General features: G+C 35.2%; 2 protein-coding genes across 20 annotated transcripts in view; one reads left to right on the plus strand and one right to left on the minus strand.

Moving 5' to 3' along the window:
- Nucleotides 1-18,975, minus strand: part of DACT2 (dishevelled binding antagonist of beta catenin 2) — a 420,082-nt gene that overhangs the window by 109,601 nt on the left and 291,506 nt on the right. The gene's annotated exons all lie outside the window — the stretch shown is intronic.
- The window catches only part of AFDN (afadin, adherens junction formation factor), a 115,844-nt gene that overhangs the window by 69,035 nt on the left and 27,834 nt on the right, over nucleotides 1-18,975 (plus strand). For all 19 annotated transcript variants that reach the window (XR_007777170.1, XM_030236322.2, XM_030236329.2 and 16 more), the window contains 4 exons: nucleotides 335-478; nucleotides 1,580-1,778; nucleotides 3,406-3,509; nucleotides 4,906-4,992. Coding sequence is in view for 18 of the 19 variants with exons in the window: in XM_030236322.2 (XP_030092182.2) it covers nucleotides 335-478; nucleotides 1,580-1,778; nucleotides 3,406-3,509; nucleotides 4,906-4,992 (534 nt within the window). In the remaining variant the exon portion in view is untranslated. The remainder of the gene's footprint in view (nucleotides 1-334; nucleotides 479-1,579; nucleotides 1,779-3,405; nucleotides 3,510-4,905; nucleotides 4,993-18,975) is intronic.

The following is an 18,975-nucleotide window of genomic DNA, read 5'->3' on the forward strand; positions in this document are numbered from 1 at the left end:
ACTTAAAACATGTTTTCAATACTGTTAATGTTTAAGTTACAAGTGAAATTAATAGTGAACATGGCTGTTAAATTTCCATTTATAAGACTGAGCTGTAACTATACCAAACAGAGATGGGAAGAGCAGCTGAAAAATTGATATGCTTCATTTGTTACAGATTTAGTATTAATTAATCTTTATTTAGTGTTTGTTTGGGGAGGCTATTGATGTTGCTTCTGTTACAAATCTGTCTTCTTGCTTTGTCTTTTCCTGTATCTAAAGAGCATTTAGACACAAGGCTTAAAGTTTTATTCTGGTTTGAATTTGTCATCTGGGACTTTTTTCTCCCCTCTAGGCAACCACATTGCTTACCATGGACAAATACTCACATGCAGATGTTCCAAATATTAACAGTACTTGCTTTAAGCTGAATTCTCTGCAGCTACAAGCCTTGTTGCAGAATTATCACTGTGCTCCAGATGAACCACTCATCCCAACAGTAAGTCTCTTCTGTCACTCATTGTCCAGTTTTAACATACTGGAGATAAAAAACCACTGGCTGTGAATAGGTATCTTACCTTAGGTGGATGTACTTCACTGATTCAAGCAGGGTGTTAACAAGAATCTCTTATGCTGAGTTGGAAAGGAAAGTACCATTCCATGTTGCACATATTCAGAGAGGTGTCACTACATCTTGCACCATTTGTAATGAAATATAGAAAGGTGCTAGAAGAGAGAATGGAACACTCCTAAAATCTGGTTCTGTGTAACCAGAAGGAACAAAGTTTGCTAATTTGTAGAAGTCAAAAGAAAGCATCAGAAACACTACACTTTTTGACATGTAGGAGGTAAATATTGAGGGATCTTGAATCCCTTCATACAAGCAGCAGACAGATTGTCCTTTGATTAGCATATTGATACCTGGAATTTATATGTATATATATGTATAATGTTGATTTTTGGGACTGTTTTTTTCTTGATATTTAAGATGACTGACTATTCTTAGTTTTATCCATGCCAAAATTCAAAAGACTGCTGTGTTATTGCAGAATTGTAAAAAACATTCTAAAAAAGGCAGAGGTAGTCTAATGTTTATATAGCTGAATGCATTATCTACAAAGTCCATCTTCTATTAACGTTGGATACATTTTTTATTAAGTCAGAAGCACTAATACAACAGCTCGAGGGTGTTGGGGGAATGGGAGGAAGGACATGTAGCTTGGAGATGTTTTTATGTATTGGCTACCAAATTAAAAAGTCTTTTGCTGAAGAACATAACCTATATTACCTGTTTACACAGAGGTAGAATTCCACAGTTGCTTGGGAATGTTATTGTTATTGTTATTTTTATTTTTATTTTTAAAAAATGCTCCACAAGTTTGGAAAATACTGAAGAAAAAAAATGAGAGCTTCTGTTTCATTTGCCAATATAATTATCTATGGGTTTTCATAAAATAAAGCAATGCAGTGTACTGACTGTACATAGCAAAGCCAAAGAAGTTGATTTTTCTTGCGATCTTAGCATCTTCTTAATGTAAGGTTTTTTACCTTAATAAAATGATCACTTTGTCTCAACAATGTCTTTCTGCCTTCTGTCCAGGAATTGATAGAGAATGTAGTAACTGTTGCAGAAAATACGGCTGATGAACTTGCTCGCAGCGATGGCCGAGAAGTTCAGCTGGAAGAGGATCCTGACTTACAGCTACCTTTTCTCTTACCAGAAGATGGCTATTCCTGTGATGTTGTCAGAAATGTTCCCAGTGGTTTACAAGAATTTTTAGATCCACTCTGTCAAAGAGGTTAGTTCTTTTGTTGTTTTGCAATGATCTGTGTAGCAAACGCAGAAAGCAGAATATATTTTAGTGAAGTGTAAGCAAGTTTTTCTTTGTGTATGATTGTCTTTTTATACTATGTTCTTCAAGTGTTTGTGTTTGCCAGCCATTAAAATTATAAAGGCTTTTTTAATCCTTACCTTTTCTCCCTTTCCCTTTCTTTCAATTTCAAGGTTCTAAGTAAGCAGTGCTGAGTTACTAGAGCCTGCTGAAATATTATTTTGCCTTAGCTCCAAAACTTTTTTGATTTTTAAAATTAATGTGAATTGAGTAGTTAAAATCAAATTTTTTTTTACTCATCAGCTGATTCCATGTAACATTAAAAAACCCCATGAGGTTAAAATAATTCTTTCACTGATGATCTGTGTAAGATCTTATGGTTTGGGCATTTGTAGTCCAACAGAATTTCAGCTGACAAGTAGATGATAGATCTTGTGGTTGGATGAAACTCACTTAAACTTGTGGAAGTAAAGCAGGGTGTCTGTCTGAACATTTTCAGTAAATGAACAAGTTATAATCTTTATTTGGTGCTACTCAATTTTATTAGAATTTCTTGATTTTCTGCTTAAAAGCAGTTGTTTAAAATAAATTGAACAGGAGCGTAAAGGTAAATAAGAGGCTGTAGCAAAGGAGGCTACTGAAAAAACAGACTCTCTCTGTACTACAGTGAAACTTTGCAATTGTTGCTTCCAATTTAGTTTATAGAAAAGCTATATTCTTGCATTTAAAAGAAAAGAAGGAAACTGACTGTTTTGAAAGTCCAGTTAGTAACAGAGGGTAATTTTGAGACTAAAGGAGCTTAATAGAATTATTTAATTAGTAAGTATAATTCATTGCCATACAAATGGCTCTGCATTCATTAAAAGTAAAGCTTTCTTAATGCATATGTTCAAAATTTTGCCTTTTGGGTATCCCTTAAATTATGCTGAGGGACTTTTTGGAGTTAAACATTGTAAACTGAATTGTTGAAAAATGGTCTTTATGGTGAGGAGAATATCATATATTTGGATGGAGTGATTAATAATTCCTGTGTGATGTGTGTTCTCAGTGTCCCTGATATAGGGGAAAATGTTGGCCACAGCCAACTGCTGTGGCTTCTTTTTCAAAATTCTAGGAATTTTTCAAATTAAAAAAAAAAAGAAATCAAACTAAATACCTGTTAATTGCAGTGCTGCATTTAAAATTTAATTGTATTGAATGTACACAGAGCTTCTCCTCTGCTAAATCTGTGCTGAGACTGGTTAGCTAGACCCTCTGCAAAGCAGATTTCTGTAGCACTGTTTTAGTCAGAGTTCTGATAGTTTGTATTCTAAAAAATTATTTGGCCTTTCATGTCTCTTCTGAATCTGGTTGTTGCAGCCCTGGAGTTTTTTGTGAGCTTGCAGTGTTTTTAAATAAGTATGTTTCTGAGAAGCAACAGCTATAGAACTTTAGGATTTTGTAGGTAATAGCATAAAATTGCAGCAAAGCCCATAATGGCATCTGAGATATAAGATTTGACATGTTAATGAATATAAAAAGATTAATATTATTTTATTTTAATTAATCCCTTGACAAAATACCATGACTATATTGACATTACATTTTCTTTTAGGCTTTTGTAGACTAACACCTCATCCACGGTCACCAGGCACATGGACAATATACTTTGAAGGTGCAGATTATGAAAGTCACCTGTCCCATGAGAATGCTGAGCTGGTAAGTATTGATTCAGTGAATAATTACTGACTGCAGTCTTGGCAAGGCATTGAGTTTTATGTGATCAGTTTTAGCCCTTATTAGGAAGAATAGGCTTCATTGTTAAACACGTAGTTCATCAGTGAATTGGTGCATTTAAGGAACTGTTTGGAGATTTTTTTAAAGTCACTGTTTTTCTAGGCTGTAGCATGATCATAATTTTCACATAAGTAAACTTTGTCATATTCCCCAATCTGAGAATAAACAATGAAGAAATTTCTTTTAAACACAGACAAAAATATATATGGATGTGGATCTATAAATAACTTATGGAACTGCAGGCTGCTTTTATTTATAAATTGGCAGTTACCAACCAAATATTTAATATTAAGTTCTAGTCTGGTGCTTTTTCCTGGGGAAAAAAACCCATCTTTAGTTTTCCTTTACATTATACTTACTAAAAAGGGTCTCACTTCAGTGCAAGGTACGGGGGTTTTTATTTTCTGTTGTAAGGGTTGGTTTGTTTGTTTTGTGGTGGGTTTTTTCTGCTTGTCTGTTTGGTAGTGACTTTATTTGAAATAATTTTTAGAGCAACTAAACAGAAATAGGTCATTATTTAATTAGTATTTTCAGCTTAAAAACTACTTGCATTTCTAATACTTGAACTCAATCAGAAAGTACTAATATTTTTTTAAATTACTCTCCTTGGCTTATATTTTTACTTATCATGGGTCTTGTGGAACTTGCAATTATGTTTCAGTATGAATACAAGGTAATGTACTCCAGCTAATGAAGATTGGGATGACAATTTTTTGAGTTGAGGAACTGGCAATGTTGAAAGATATATAAAAAAAAAAAATTACTGAACGTGTTTGGGGACTCTGGCTGTATTCCAAAGTATTCAGAAGTGAAATTTTTTGGAACTTTATTTCAAAGGTTTAATTCTGCCTTTTTAATGAATTGGCTTCTTCAAATTCTACAAAGATAATATCATCTTCTAGATGCAGCACTACAAATTGAGCTTTCTGTGTAGGTCACCCTCACCTTTGTAATAGGGGCCTGTGGAGTCTGAACTTCAGTTTTTGTTAAAAGTTACTACAGTTTTATAGATCGGGTTCATTTTGATTTGTGATTCGTTAATAATCTCTTTACTGAATTAAAGGAGGAGGAACAATGAGTGGACCTCGAATTTCAGTGGTGTAGTATAACACAGGTGTAGTACTTAAAATGAATCCATATTAATTAAATGTTAGCTATTCTACCTGTAAAATAGATAGCAGATATATTATTTAGGATGTGAGACCTGCTGCTCTAACAAAGTTGTTTGTAATGAACTAGTTTGCTTAGTTACTTTCCTAGCATGGCAGTGAATATGAATTTCTGAATTTTTTGTTCTTTCCCCTTCACTATTTGATAGGCTCAGCCTTTGAGAAAAGAACCTGAAATTATCACTGTAACACTAAAAAAACAAAATGGAATGGGACTGAGCATCGTTGCTGCCAAGGTATGGAAGTCAGTTTGTGTTAGTCTTATTGAAAAAAGCCTGCTGTGGAAAATATTAATGGAAAAGGTCTGTTTCCCTTAAGTTGTTTGTGCACATCGTGTTGATCATGCTTTTATTCTGATTGGGAAATGTTTCTGTAAAATACACAGATGGGGACAATACAAGGGAAGACATAATATGGATGTAGTTATTACTGCACTTTAATTCAAACCTCTGCTCCAGGTTTATTCTATTTTTTCAGAGCCAAAAGTTAGCAGTGTTATTAAACAGAATTAATAAACAGGTGTATTTAGCACTTCTGCTGAAAGTAAAGAAGTAAACACAAAGAATGTGTGGGTAAATTCATGAATAAACAAAACTATTCAAACGTATACCATAAAGTTGGAATACTTTCTGCCATGAACACAACACCTTTTCTTTTGCACAGAATAGAGGTGCAAGAATGGATTCAGTTTTGTTTCTTTACAGTGGAGACCTACAGTGTAATAGCCAAAATTGTGGGTGTATGCTGTAGCTAGTAGCACTGCATAGTAATGTATAGAATGCACATACAGCTCCAGCCACCAGATGGAAGACTCCACTAGTTGGTTGGTTTTGCTTTATTAACTGAATCAAATTTGAGTTTAAAACTTGTTATAAATTATGCAACAGTGATACTGAAAAGTCTGTGTTGTGATTAGGTGGTATACAATAGATGGAATAAGTCTTTCCTAATGTCTCTTCACTGTGTAGTATGTGAATCTTCAGAATACTGTGGTACTCCTTGGCACTTAGTGCATGAGCTGAAAACATGATTGTTTTACTTTTAAGTTACCTCACTTAGTTAATTGCTTCTAAACAGCACTGTTTGGTTTTTTGGTTTTTTGTTTGTTTTTTTTTTTTACAACCTTCACTCATTTCATAGTCTGTTCTTGAAATGGTAATCTTGTATGGTATCAGCTTTTAAGAATTATTTCTGACATCTGTAAGAAATATCTGGTGTCAGGTGAATAGTTCTAAACAATCAGCAGTTATTAAGGAAACAGTTCAGGGTCTGGAAAGTCAATTTTCTGCTCTGATTTTAGTGGAGTGGGTTAATAATTTGAGAAGCAAATACTTGTTCTTGACACTAGATTACATACCTATCAAACTTCTGACTGTCATCTGCATTTCTGTTGAATGTTTCAAAATGTGCCATGGAAGTAAATTTTTTTTACACTTTACTCTGTGAAATCTAATTTCTCATCTAGAGTGAAGCAGCATATTATAGGGGGAAAAGTTTCCTTTTTCATTGGAGATGGCTGGCTTCTAGATCTTGATTTAACAACTGACAAATTTAACTTCCAGTAGCAGTATGCAGGAGTGCTGCCGGTCAGTGCCTAATGTTGATCTGAAAGTTTTTTGCAAGTTAATTAATACATTTCATGATTTCTGACATCTGTAAAGGAATACCTCATCAGCCATGGAAGAACAGTTTTCATCTGCACAGTTGCAGAAACACTGGTTCAGGCAGTCCTATTTTATCTTAGTGTTGTGTGCTGCCCTAATATTGGAATTCTGATATAAAAACAGTCATGTTTTAAATCTTGCTCTGAACTAAGCAAGAAACTGATTTTTTTAGTTTTGGTGTATGTGCAATAGAAACTTCTTTTAATATGAAGTCATGTTCATTGGATATGAAGAATGTTCATTGGATAGAAAAGATTGTATGCATTGTATTGCTGTAGTAGTTAGGATTATTTTCAAGAGGTTCAAAGTTGCATACTGTGAGTAATTATCAGCGTTCCTTTTCCTGTAATAGGCTTCATTAAAAAAAAAAAAAGAGTAAAGAAGGATACAAAGAATACCCAAGCATTAATTTTCTCAATCTGGTCAGGGCAGAACAGCTCAGAGAATTGAGTGAGTTTGACTGAGAAGCTAGCAAGGGTTGGTGCATTTTTTCTTTCTATTCCTTAGATTGTTGATATTTACTAGCATATTTTTCTACATGTCTCAAGTAGTATATCTTTTAGCAGCATAAAAGTTAAAATTCTTTTTTGACTTTGAAAATGCAGGAAGAAGTCCAATAGACTATTTGTTAAAATTTTCTAAACATTAACTGGATGGAATGCCTAAAATGAGAGGCAGAGGCAAGTATGAGAATAGATCCAGATTTTTCTAAACTTTCTAATAGTAAAAGGTCGGCTGTTAGGTGCTCACAAAGTTGAAGAAATTAAAGCTCTTACTTTCAGAAAGACCTAGTTGCTGCTGACCTGCACGGGAACCCAGTTTGATTGCTGACCCAGTTGTGTTTAATGAACTGTTGGTTTCTACAGGGCTTCGAAAGGGGCTGTAGCAGTAGAAAATGCAGCTGGTCAACAGGCCGTGCTCCAACCAGTGAAGGACAACCCTGAATCTGTTTAGCTGTTGTTAGGAAAACAGTTCTTTTCCTGTGATGTACTTCCTGAATACTTGCTTTCAGTAACATGTTGTGAGAACACCTTTGCATGTCAGCGCTGACCTGCCTTTCTTGTTATGGGGCTTCTCATACTTGTCATGGGCTTTGGATTGAGTTTGTTGACATGCATCTTGATTATATTCTAGAGGTGGACAAAATGGGCAGATTCGCAGGAGATCATAAAGAAAAATAATACCAATGGACTGCTTTTCTTCCTTCTACCCATTGCAAAAAAATGTGTGCTTTCCTAGTAAATATCTGTTCAACTGAGGAAACATCTAAAAAATTTGTAATCTAATGATTGAGTTTTTATTAGTTTTGAGGTTTTATTGGCTTAAGGTCTGTGCCAATTAATGACAAAATTAGAAATCATACCTTATATAATACCTTTACACCAAATGTTCCTAATTATCAAGTGATTGTTACGCCTTCTCTTCTGCTGTCAAAAAACAAGGACTGAAGTTGAAGCAAAGGTTGTACAAGAAAAGAAGGAATACAACTTGGATTGAAATGCTGTGCACCTGTTTATTCTTAGGATAGAAGTATTACCTTGGGATACTAGGTGTTTGCAAACATGTGTACATTAATATAATTAAAACCCAAACAAAACCTGAAGAGGTGAGTCAGGGAGTATATGAAAGTGTCAGGTCCCTGGGGAACTGTGTGTTGGATCATCTTCCCACCTAGAGACAGGTAAAATGTTTAAGTGCATTACTTCTTTCACTTTCTAATCACAACTACTCATTTTATTTAATTAGAAGTTTTAAAGGCCTGCTAGGAGTGCCAGAGAGAGCAGAAATTCAGTGCACCACCTAATTCACCTCACTTTGGTGTTATCGGAGGCAGGACAGTCCCTCTGAGCAAATATGTAGAAAGTGCATAAGCTATATGCAAGCGTAGCAGAGAAAACAGGTTTACTTATGAAACAGCTGTTAGCTTCCAGAGCACTGTAAACAGTGTTGTGCTTGTTTGGGTTTTGTTTTGTTTTTTATAAATTGAGAAAATACCTAACAGCAATTCTTAAACTGAATGCTTTAAACCAGTTTTTATTTTTATTTAAAATTAAAGTGTATAGCTTCATATATGATCCAGAAGAATAACTTCTTGTTCTGCTCTTTGGTAGATATTGCATGTTTTCTTACAGTAATACTCTCTAGCTTTATTAGCAATAGCTTTTGTAATGGAATTATGGAAATGTATTTAGTAGGAGTGGTCGGGCATAGGGAACAGGGAACAGTGTTGCTTTTTGAGGTTTTGTGCAGTCTTTGGTTGCTCTAACCCTGAAAGATGTTTTGATGTTAAAAGCTGCCAGATTCCCAACCACATTGTGGTTAAGTTTTTATGAAATCCAGATGATTTGGAAGCTGCGTGTGCATGCAGTTTACTTTAAAAATATATCACTTTTTTGGGGGCTTTTGCATGTGACTTCTTAGCCATCTGTGGGCCAGCACATTACTTCCTGTTTAATTTGGAGGTTTTTTGTCTTTAGTACAAAAGGGCTCCCTTTTTGTTTTTCTAGCAGTTTTCAGAGTTTAATAAAGCGTCTAAAGTAAATGGAAGTCAGAACAGCATAACTGATTACGTAAGAGTCTGAATATTGTATTGGTTATAGCTGGTGTTGATAAATGCTACACTGTGTCATAGCATCGAGCTCCGAGTTATCTTGATGGGTATCTTGGAAAATCCAGCAGACTAGAGCTGGTGGTTGCTGTTGAGGGCTGGAAGAGAAGTGGAGAATTGTTTTTTTTCTTTCAAGGATCTGTAGTCCCGGAGATCAAAATGTGGTTTTCTGTTGTTGGAAGAACAGAATCCATGGTAAGTCCGTTCAGGTTTCTGTTGGGACTGTTTTTCTCTGAAGTTTTACTATCCCTGTACTTTTTCCTGCTCTCTTGCCTGTTTAAACCTGCCAGTAGTTACTTGTTCATGTAGCAAGTATGTAATACAGCATGCAGTTAAATATAGTCAGATGTTAGTAGCTAACTTTCTAAAATCTAGAAGGAAAAAACTAATTTTTTAGCTTGTTCTTCATATGTACTTCTGAAATTTGTGGAAGTGACTATTAATATTTAAAGTTTCAGGTGTGATAACTACTGTTTTACTGTGCCAGAGCATGAATAGCATGACCTGTGATCTGTTTACTTGTCATATTAGTTGGCTTTAATCCAGGTTTCTCTAAAAGTCTGTTTTCCTCTTAAAAAGATCTTAGTAAAAAAATTAAAATCAATGTACCAAGCAGAGTAAGATTTTTAATACTCTCTAGACCCTTCTGGAAAGATCAGAACATTCAAATTAGTTGCAGTTAGGGTGTCTTATTGATCACATTCACAGAGGAGAGGCATTTAATTCTGTTTAGATTCCTACTGCATGAAAGAAAGGATTCCCATGTCCTGCAGGAAGTTTTGTTGATTAATCTTTGTATGCTGGTTATACTCATTAGTGTATTGTGATTTAGTTCATTAAAGTATGGCACACTTCTACTTCTTGTCCAGTCATCTTTTAGTAGTATCAACAGAAAAAGTTACCTTAAAATATATGCAAGGACCTTAATATGCATATGTATATGGCCCCACTGGCACATAAAGCAGAGTGTATTTTCTAGGATTTTTTAACAGGTAGTCAGACTAAGTAGTGCTTACTGAAATAGTGTGAGAGGTGATAAGGTGTTTCTTCTTTTTTGATAGAAGCATTTTAAACATGTGTATGACAGTTCAGTAGTAAATACTCCAGGGAACGGACTTACTGTTCTAAAAACAAATTTGTAACATCTTACCCAGAAATAATTTGCATTATTTGGCAACCTTTGTTGTTCTTAAGGATAAGCTAAATGATTCTAAGTTGCTTTAATTTCGAAACCACTGTTTGTCATTTTATATTTAGCAGTCAGTTCAAGGTGTTAAATTTAAGGAGAGTTTCAGACTACAGGAATATCAATTTTAAAGTAAAATTTTTATGAAGGATTTTTTGACAAATATCTTGTAGGGGGTCCATATAGAAGGAACAGGTTTAACATTAATTTAATAATTTTTTCCCCAAAATTGAAATTTATGCTTATAGTTAATTATACTGGTAACAATATACAAATGTGGATCTAACCTGTTTTTGCAAAACAGACAGTTAATAGGATTTTTGTTTTACTTTGTTAGCTTTTTACATGTGTTCTAGGTCTTAAGATTTCAAATACCTCAGCATTTAAAGCCTTCCTATGACTGTGTTTTCTAAGTATTTAAGGAAATTTTCTGGCCTTTCCTCCCAGCATGAATGAATTGAAATGTTTTAGTAATAAGATCTAAAATTTTTTTTGAGGTGTTTCTTTATTGGTTTTATTTTTATTTTTATTTTTTTTTTTTAGTGTTCAGTACTAAACTACTAAACTAAACTACTGGTGTTGCCTTAACAGGCTTCTTAGGAGGACCTTAGGGGAAATACAGTGTATAATTCTCATTTTCAAGACAGATTTCTCAGTCTCACAGAATTAAAATAGTATGTAGTTTGCCAGTTTAGTTTTCATCATGAACAAATAAGTAGCTGTGTGTTAGCAATTTGCCTGGGTTTTGTTGTTTCCTAACTTCCAGCAGTTTTTGCTTAAATTTTGGTGCCCTGTAAATGTTGTACAAAATTTTTTTAATGCTTTTATGTGCCGTGTAAAATCTGAAGGTTACACTATCGCAGTGTGATTGTCCTTCTCAGTAGTTGTGAGACCTCAGCTCTGCTCAGGTAGAGTGGGTTTTGTCTTATTTATTCATTTGTATTTAGATTGATACTGCAACTAAGTGGTGACCCAGGCATGTATTTTAGGCCTTCTGAAAGAAAGTGCATTTTAAAATTCATGTGCCATTTCCTCATTGCACTAAGACCCTGCGTGTGCAGGCACTTCTTAGCGTGCCTGCTAAAACTGTAGTGCACATAACACTGTAGCTAGAATTCCTGTACCAGGCTTCTTTAAATTCTGGCATTTTAATAACTTTAAAAATTCTGTTTAGATACATGTTAATACAGATTATTTTTTTTCCTATTAATGGAAAAGACTTTTGGAACTTAAAAAGTTCTGTGTTGACTTTTTGCTGTATGAGTAATACTGTCAGTTGGAGTAGGAATTTAGGTACTTAATAGTCTGTGTTAGTGTACGCACTGATCCAGGATTATGTTCTATCCATCTGAAACTGCAGAGCCTGCATTATGGGGAAATTAATGTTCTGGGTTTTTTGGGTTGTAATTTATCCTTATAAAGGCAAGTGCTATATCCTATAAAGGCAAGTGCAATTTCTTTGAAAAAGTGCAGAGATATAGGGTGGGTTTTTTTCCAAAATAAATTGCCCAGTATGTCTTGCCTGTGAAGCCTAATGCAGACATAATTAAGCTGAACCATAGGATCAGAATTGCCTTACCAAGGAAGAGCATCACAGAACCTGCAGTACAACTTGTAGATTTGTACATAACTCTGAGTATTATTAGTGTGTCAGTGCTCATGGAGTATTTATATCAGATGTACATTAAAAAGTTAACCCTTGTCTGGTGAAACAGAGCTCAAGCAATATATTTTCCTTGAGCTCAATGAAAGGTTTTTTCCTTTGAAACAAAAGACAAGTGGAATCAAACAGGCTCATGTATTTAATTTCTTTTTTTTTTTTTAATTTAAATTAAGAGTGCCTTTAGTGCATTTTTAGTATGTCATATAAAGTTGCAGCATTTACAATAATAAAAAAGACAACTTTTTCCAGAAAGGTTAAGAAAGACTAATGAACAAAATTTGCTTAGTCTTTTACAAATGTTGTATATGAAACCTTTGCATTTACTTACCACTTTTCCCATTTCATGAGAGTAAGAGTAAAGTAAGTTAGGAACTGTTGCATACTTGATTCCAATCTTAGAATTAAATGCTAGGTCAGTTGCATTCCTGGAGTGTTAGAGAAATCATGCTGTTGTAAATGTTTGTATTTCTGTTTAGAACAGAAGATGCTAGAGCTCTTTGTGTCAGTGTATCTGCTTTCCATGCTGAACGCTGTTAAAATCCCCATACAACCATGTATGCACAAGAGTACAGCACAGTATAATTTATTAATGCCATTTCAGAACCACAGAACATCCTGGGTTGTCCTGTGAGAAGCGCTTTTAGAAGATGAGAGTATATCCACTTGCTTGCTTTGTGTGCAAGTCAATCTTGATTGCAAACATTCATTTATTAAAAAGTAACATGTAACCCTTATTCCATTAAAAATAACAAAAAAAACTCTTCAGTCTTTACTCCTTTGGAGATTTCTTAGAAGTAGAACACCTAGATACACCAGACATAAAGTTTCTTGGTTGTTGGATGTTTCAGATGTTGGATGTACTGCTGCCAATCTACCTTTTTTCCTCTGTGTAGTAAGGCACTTCTCATTTGTTTTTCCCACTCAGTGCAATTTAAAGCTGCTGTGGAATTGATTATAGCAGTTAAATGCTTAGTTTCTTTACCCGTTGAATAATATTGATTCTCACCAAAGTTTTAATGATAATACTATGCTTGTTTTGTTTACTTGGAAATGTTTTGTTTGTTTTTTTGATTGGCAATATTTTGGTTTGTTTAATTGGAAATATTTTGCCCGCTTGTGACTGTACTTTTTCTAGCTCCAGAAAGGTCTGGGTTTTGGCTCCTGACATGGAGGAGTATGTGAGAGGGGAAAGCAGAAGTATGTTGTATGTAGAGCATGGGTCAGTTTTAAAATTCTTTTTGAGTCAGGGTACAACATGACTCAGTGCAGCTGTAACTAACCACAGCTAACAGATCAGTTTTAGATACAGTAGGCTGATTCACCTCATTTATATTTGAAAAGTATTTTCTCTAATGATGACAGATTTCCAAACTGTCTGCATTGGTCTTGAGGCAACACAGGCCTTGGCTTTCTCTAACAAAGTGGGTTTTTCTGATTTTCAAGTCCAGAAAAGTTTGCACTTGCTAGAGGTAGTAGCTACAAGTAGGGACCAGTAGCTACAAAGTTGGCTTTTCTGCTGCCTCTGGGCCCACAGCAAGTAGTTTAGTGAGTCTTAGACATAGTATTATTTAGTACCTAAAGAAGATAACATTTCTACTCATCCAGATACAACCTAAAGAACACATACAGCTTTATGGAGTGTGAGTGGGTGGTCAAAAACCTTTGCTTTTGCCTCCTAGAGAGTGAATTTGTAAATTTGCTGCATAGTTTAGTAAACTGTTATTTTTTAAAATGCTTACAAGCTTGGGTTATTTAATTGCTTCTAGACTAATTACTTTCCAGGGCAGTCAGAATGAGACTTGATTCTGTTCCATAAACTTGCTTTTAAGAATGTTTATTACAACTTGCAGAGAGCTTCTGTGGAAGCTTAAGAATCTGGAATCGGGAATTAGCCTTGATAAGAATCAGTGAAATCTACTCTGGGTGTAGGCAGATAAAAGGCATGATGTCTGGTATCAGGCCTGATAAGCTACATTTCTATGTTATTTTCTTAAAACACATTTTATTTGCAGTTGATTCATTCTCTATTAAACTGTTTAATTTTTATAAAATACCACAGAAGCTGAAGTAACTTGGAAAAACTGTCAGCTGTAAAGCATTATGAGACATCCCAGATACCTTTAGTAAGATATATTTGTGTATGTATGCACACATATATGTGATACCTACATTATTAAAATAAAATCTTATTTCACATAAATATGAAGAATTTATGAAAATCTTGAAAATTACTTATTTTAAAAGATGTACGGTTATGTGAACTACTGAAATGTTTTGACGTATAGTCTTGGTATCTGAAGCCACTTAAACTGGAGTATTACTTAAAAGGCTGGTGACTGAATGACACTTTTGTGGATTTAAAGTATAATTGGAGAGGGAAGATACTTTCAGTTCAGTACTACTTTTTCATTTTACTATTTATGTGAAATGTGAAACCATTTACATGTATATGTACTTAAGACAGTAATGTACATCATTAGGAAGACATTCTGACGTTTTATGGAGATTAAAGCTTTTATATTGAAACTTTTTAATATTAAAACATCTAAAATTTTAAATAAATTGTTATTTAAGGGTATTTTTTTTACTCAGATATGATTTTGCCAGACTTTGTTGGAAGCTGTTCGTTGCTTTAGTTTTATCAGAGTGATAAACAAAGTATATGAAGCTCAATGGGTGTGGGCAAAAGAGGCTTCAGAACAAGTAATGACAAGACCTTCCTGTTAATTGTCTGGAGCAGCACCAGTTTGGTTAGGTGCTGTGTACTGCAGATCTGCTCTGCAGATGCATAGTTTTTCCTTAACTACTTAATGCAATTCTTCTGTTATTTTTAACAACTGTAAAACTGTTTTTATAATAGTTTTTGTAATTCTGGTTCTCATTATAGGTATTGAAATAGCCAGGTCATTTTACAGGTCTCCTAAAACTGTGGGAATATTGCTAACCTCACAGAAAGTACAGCTGGTTTGTGATCCACCTATGTTGGGTGGGCCACGATATATGGGTATGGGAGTAGTTCGACTGTTAAGAGGTTAGCACCTGGTCAACAGATGGACCCTCACTCCCTCTCATTCTTTACCCTGAGATGCTGATGGGGCTGTGTGGTGTCTCAGCACTCCAGGCCATCATTCTGCAGGTGGCAGGTCCCCGTGAGCATGTCACAGCATGGGTGGCTCACCTGGGAATGAAGCTGCACGTTGATTCTCACTAGAAGGAGCTGGCTGTTGTTTTCACCATGCCTTTATGGCTGCTTGTCCTGGCAAACACCCAAATGGGAAGGAAGGAGGAGCAGGCAGAATTTCTTCTGCCTGCTTTTAATGCTTCTTTGGTGACTCACCAGCTCATAGATAGCTGTGGTGCTGCCATTAGGAAGTCTGTCAGATATTCCTGTTATTCAAACTGTGACTTTTCTATACAGTTGTGCTGTATGGTGTTTTCTGATTTTATGGCCAATGGAATGTGTGTGAGGCAAAGTTCCCTGTGTCTGTTTCTGGCAAGGAAGTTTTATATAACTCACCTTGTGTCATAGCAACATTAGCAATAAAATCTGTTCTCCTTAATACTCTGATTAAATCTGTCATGTTTATTAATTTAATACTGTGGTACTTTTGTACATCCTCAATTTTACATCCTCCTGATGTAGGAGTAGCAATTTCTTTTTTTAGATCACTGTAGTTTATCTTGTTCTTGTCTTCAACGTTAGTCTGACTACTCTATAGAAGTAGCTGTAATGGTTTGTTTTGGTCAGGTGTTCTTTTATTTCTTTTATTTTATTCTTCTTCTTTATGCTGCTTCTTTTATTTCTTCAGTTTTCATAGTGATATTTTTAAGCAAATGGAATATTTTGGGCACAATCCTTTCAGAATAAGGAGGGGCTTTCAAAATAATCCTAATTGTACAAACAATTATGGGCTACTATGTACTGATATATTAACAATGAATGTGATGGAAAAGAACTTGCTTCTTTTTAGGCTCTCTCAAAAACTTATGTTAGATTACATTATTCAGCTTGGTCCTTCAGCTTCTGTGACATTTTTGTAATTAAGGAGGAAATTGTACCAGGCTTAAAAGGGGCAAATACCCTTTTGGACAACAGGTATGAAATCTTTCTGTAGCATTGTCTCAGCTGAGCTTTTTTTTTAATGCATTAAGTTGACTTGTCTCTGTTGTATCAAATTAGTTTTTCTTCCATCCTCTTGCTCCCAGTGAATTTGTAGGTTGGTTTTTTTTTTTAGATTGAAGTCTGTGTGACTTGAAGAATGAAAATCCATAACAAACATAATATTGGGGGGAAGTTGTTTATTTTCTTCACCTTTCAGGTTCTGTTTTAGTCCGGTACTGTAGTGGTTAGTTAGCTCCCCTGCCATGTGTCACTGCCATCTTAAATATAGTGTATCAGCATTATAGAGACTAAAGTTGTGCTGACCAGAAGTGCCAAAATTGGCTCTTTAACTGCTATGGATTGCCATAGTTGCATGAGTTCTCAGAACTTTTCCAATCTTCCAGACCCTACTGGAAAGCAATTCAGTTAATTTATTTTTTTGTTTATTCAATAAATTCTTTACTGATTTCCTTAATGAAAGGTGATATGTCCTGAGATCTAGCTCAGGTTTTCCAGTTATCCTACTGCTATTTAGAAGACAATTGTAAATGAAAGTTTACAGAGTCTTCATTACACCTTAATTTTCCAAATATGGGTACTTAGCCAGCACTTTTCCTGAATTAGCTGAGAATAAATGTGTGTCCATGCATAAGAGCACATTTGTCAGAATATACGAATGTTATCTCTCAGGTGAGGTTTTAATGTCAGCTTTAGTTGTTGGATTTCAATAGGTTTTTTGTTGGCTCCATTCTGTCTGAATTCATTCATCTCCAAGATAAATAGTAGTGTTTTTTTAAAAAGAACTGGAAGCTCTTGCTGCAGTTCCAGCTGGTTAGCTGTTCTCTGCTCCAGTCTTTGGTCATATTTTCAGGTGAAGTTAGATCTGTGTGGACTGCAACTCATGGCCTGTGACAAGTACTGATAGGAAACTAAACAATCATCATCAGCCAAATGCCTAATAAACCCTCTCTATGTTTTATTTCCTTGTTTTTTATTTTCCTTTGTTTTTATTTAGCCTTTGGTTGTAATTTTAGACTCCATCTTGTAAGATTTTTCTAAACGTATTTTTGTTCTGTGATGAGAACAATTTCAAACTAGCCTGCCTTGTAAAAAATGGAGCTGCTCCTCTTTTCTAAAAGTTTCCCTATCTTCCTTCAGTCCAACTTTGGACTGAAGGAAGATAGGGAAAGGAGGTTGCTAGGAGGGGCCTAAATCATTAAGGGAGGCTAATCACACCTGTACAGGGCCACACAGATGAGATAAAGGTAGGTCGAAGGAAAGTAGAACTCCTGGTGAATTTTAATCCCTGGATGTATTGATAGTGTTTCATACCTCTGATTTTCATTTATCCTCTTGACTTTTAGTCTATCAGTGAGGGTGGAGTCCTTGTTTAATTTGTTTTTGGTACATGGTACTTTGGTCGCTTAAACATTTCCCCATGTATTTTCTTCATTTAGGTTTAGAATAATGACCCAAGTTACCATTCTAGCAGATATCTGTATGCAGAATTGTCCAGTGTTTATTTTTACCTCCCAAGCAGGATTTGAAAATCTTTTAAAATTCCAGTTATGAAAATTCCAGTTAAATGGAAAAGTTGTCCTTTGTCATAGAATTCCAACCTGTAAAACACAGCAAATTTAGGATTAATTATTCTCATACACTGACTAAACTCCAAGTGCATGACAAACTTGAAAGTGCAATGTGTTAACGTCTTTCAACTTGTGCTCTTTCAAAACATTTAATTACTTCTTAAGATAAGTGTGAGATGATTAGAAAATCTTTATACAGGTGTTGCATCTCATGCTAATGTGTGGCTTCATCTTGGATACTGGATTTGATAGCTTGCCTCAGTTTCCCCCATGTGTTGGCTTTCTGCATCCTAAAGATGAATAAACCCAAGCATGGAGAAGATTATTTTCAATTATCTTTTTATGCTTTGCCTCAGAGACCTCATAAAGCTCTCTGGAAAAAAAAGGGGGCAGGAACATAGCATTTTTATCCCATTGTGCAATTACATGAGTAAAAGTACATTGTGCTTTTTAGCCAAACGCATTTTCATCAGTTCTACATGTCATTCGTCTCCATCCTTTGCTAAAGTTAGGAATTGTTTTACATTTAGAAGGGAAGTTGGTGGGACTTGGCAGAATTGGGAAGTGTCTTTTCAGTGCGTTTGCCATGCAGGCGTTCAAAAGCTTAAAAATGAAGACATTTTGGATTGTGTAATTTACTTCTCTGTGTGGGAACCTGCATGTATGTGGGTGTTTGTTTTGCAATTGTTTTGGGGCTCAGCTCCCACTAGAATACAGTTGTTTTGCGGACACTACACAGAGCTGCTTGAAAAGTCAATAGGTGAGCTATAGTAGGATTTAGGAATTTCAAATTAAGTTGTTGGGTTGAAAATAACATTATTAATCAAATAAAGGAATTAGCCTCCCTTAATGATTTAGGCCCCTCCTAGCAACCTCCTTTCCTCTGCTGTTATGAACAAGTCATGCTGTGCTGTAAACAATTTAGGGAAGCTGATTAAGTTGAAAACAAAGCTTGTATTTGGGAGGAGGGGAACTGGCAACAGGGATCAGCTGAGTCTCCAGCCAGGTTTGTCATGGGACCTGCCACAATACAGTAGTGCCTGCACAGCTCCAAGTGTGAGACAGCAGGGGAGCAGACAGGTGGGTTTCCTCCTGACGCTTTGTGTAAGTGCACTACTACTGTTGATGTAATTAATTAATTATTATAGGATTTTTAAAATCCTGCAATGTATGGATAGCTTCATTGCTGACCCTCAAACTAGTTCTATCAGCTTTATGCACTTTATTTGTGTATAAAGGTTTTTGTGTATTGATTATTTAACTGGATTGTAAAAGCACGGAATGGAGGTGTTTCTCATACTGAAGCTTAGGTTTGGTGTACATCACATATGAGCATTTTTAAATACCATATTCCCTTCTTCAGTTCCCAGTTCACTATTTGTTGAATTCTGTTCAGCTAATATCTTC

Source organism: Serinus canaria, chromosome 3, assembly GCF_022539315.1.
Source record: "Serinus canaria isolate serCan28SL12 chromosome 3, serCan2020, whole genome shotgun sequence".
NCBI classification, from domain to species: domain Eukaryota; kingdom Metazoa; phylum Chordata; class Aves; order Passeriformes; family Fringillidae; genus Serinus; species Serinus canaria.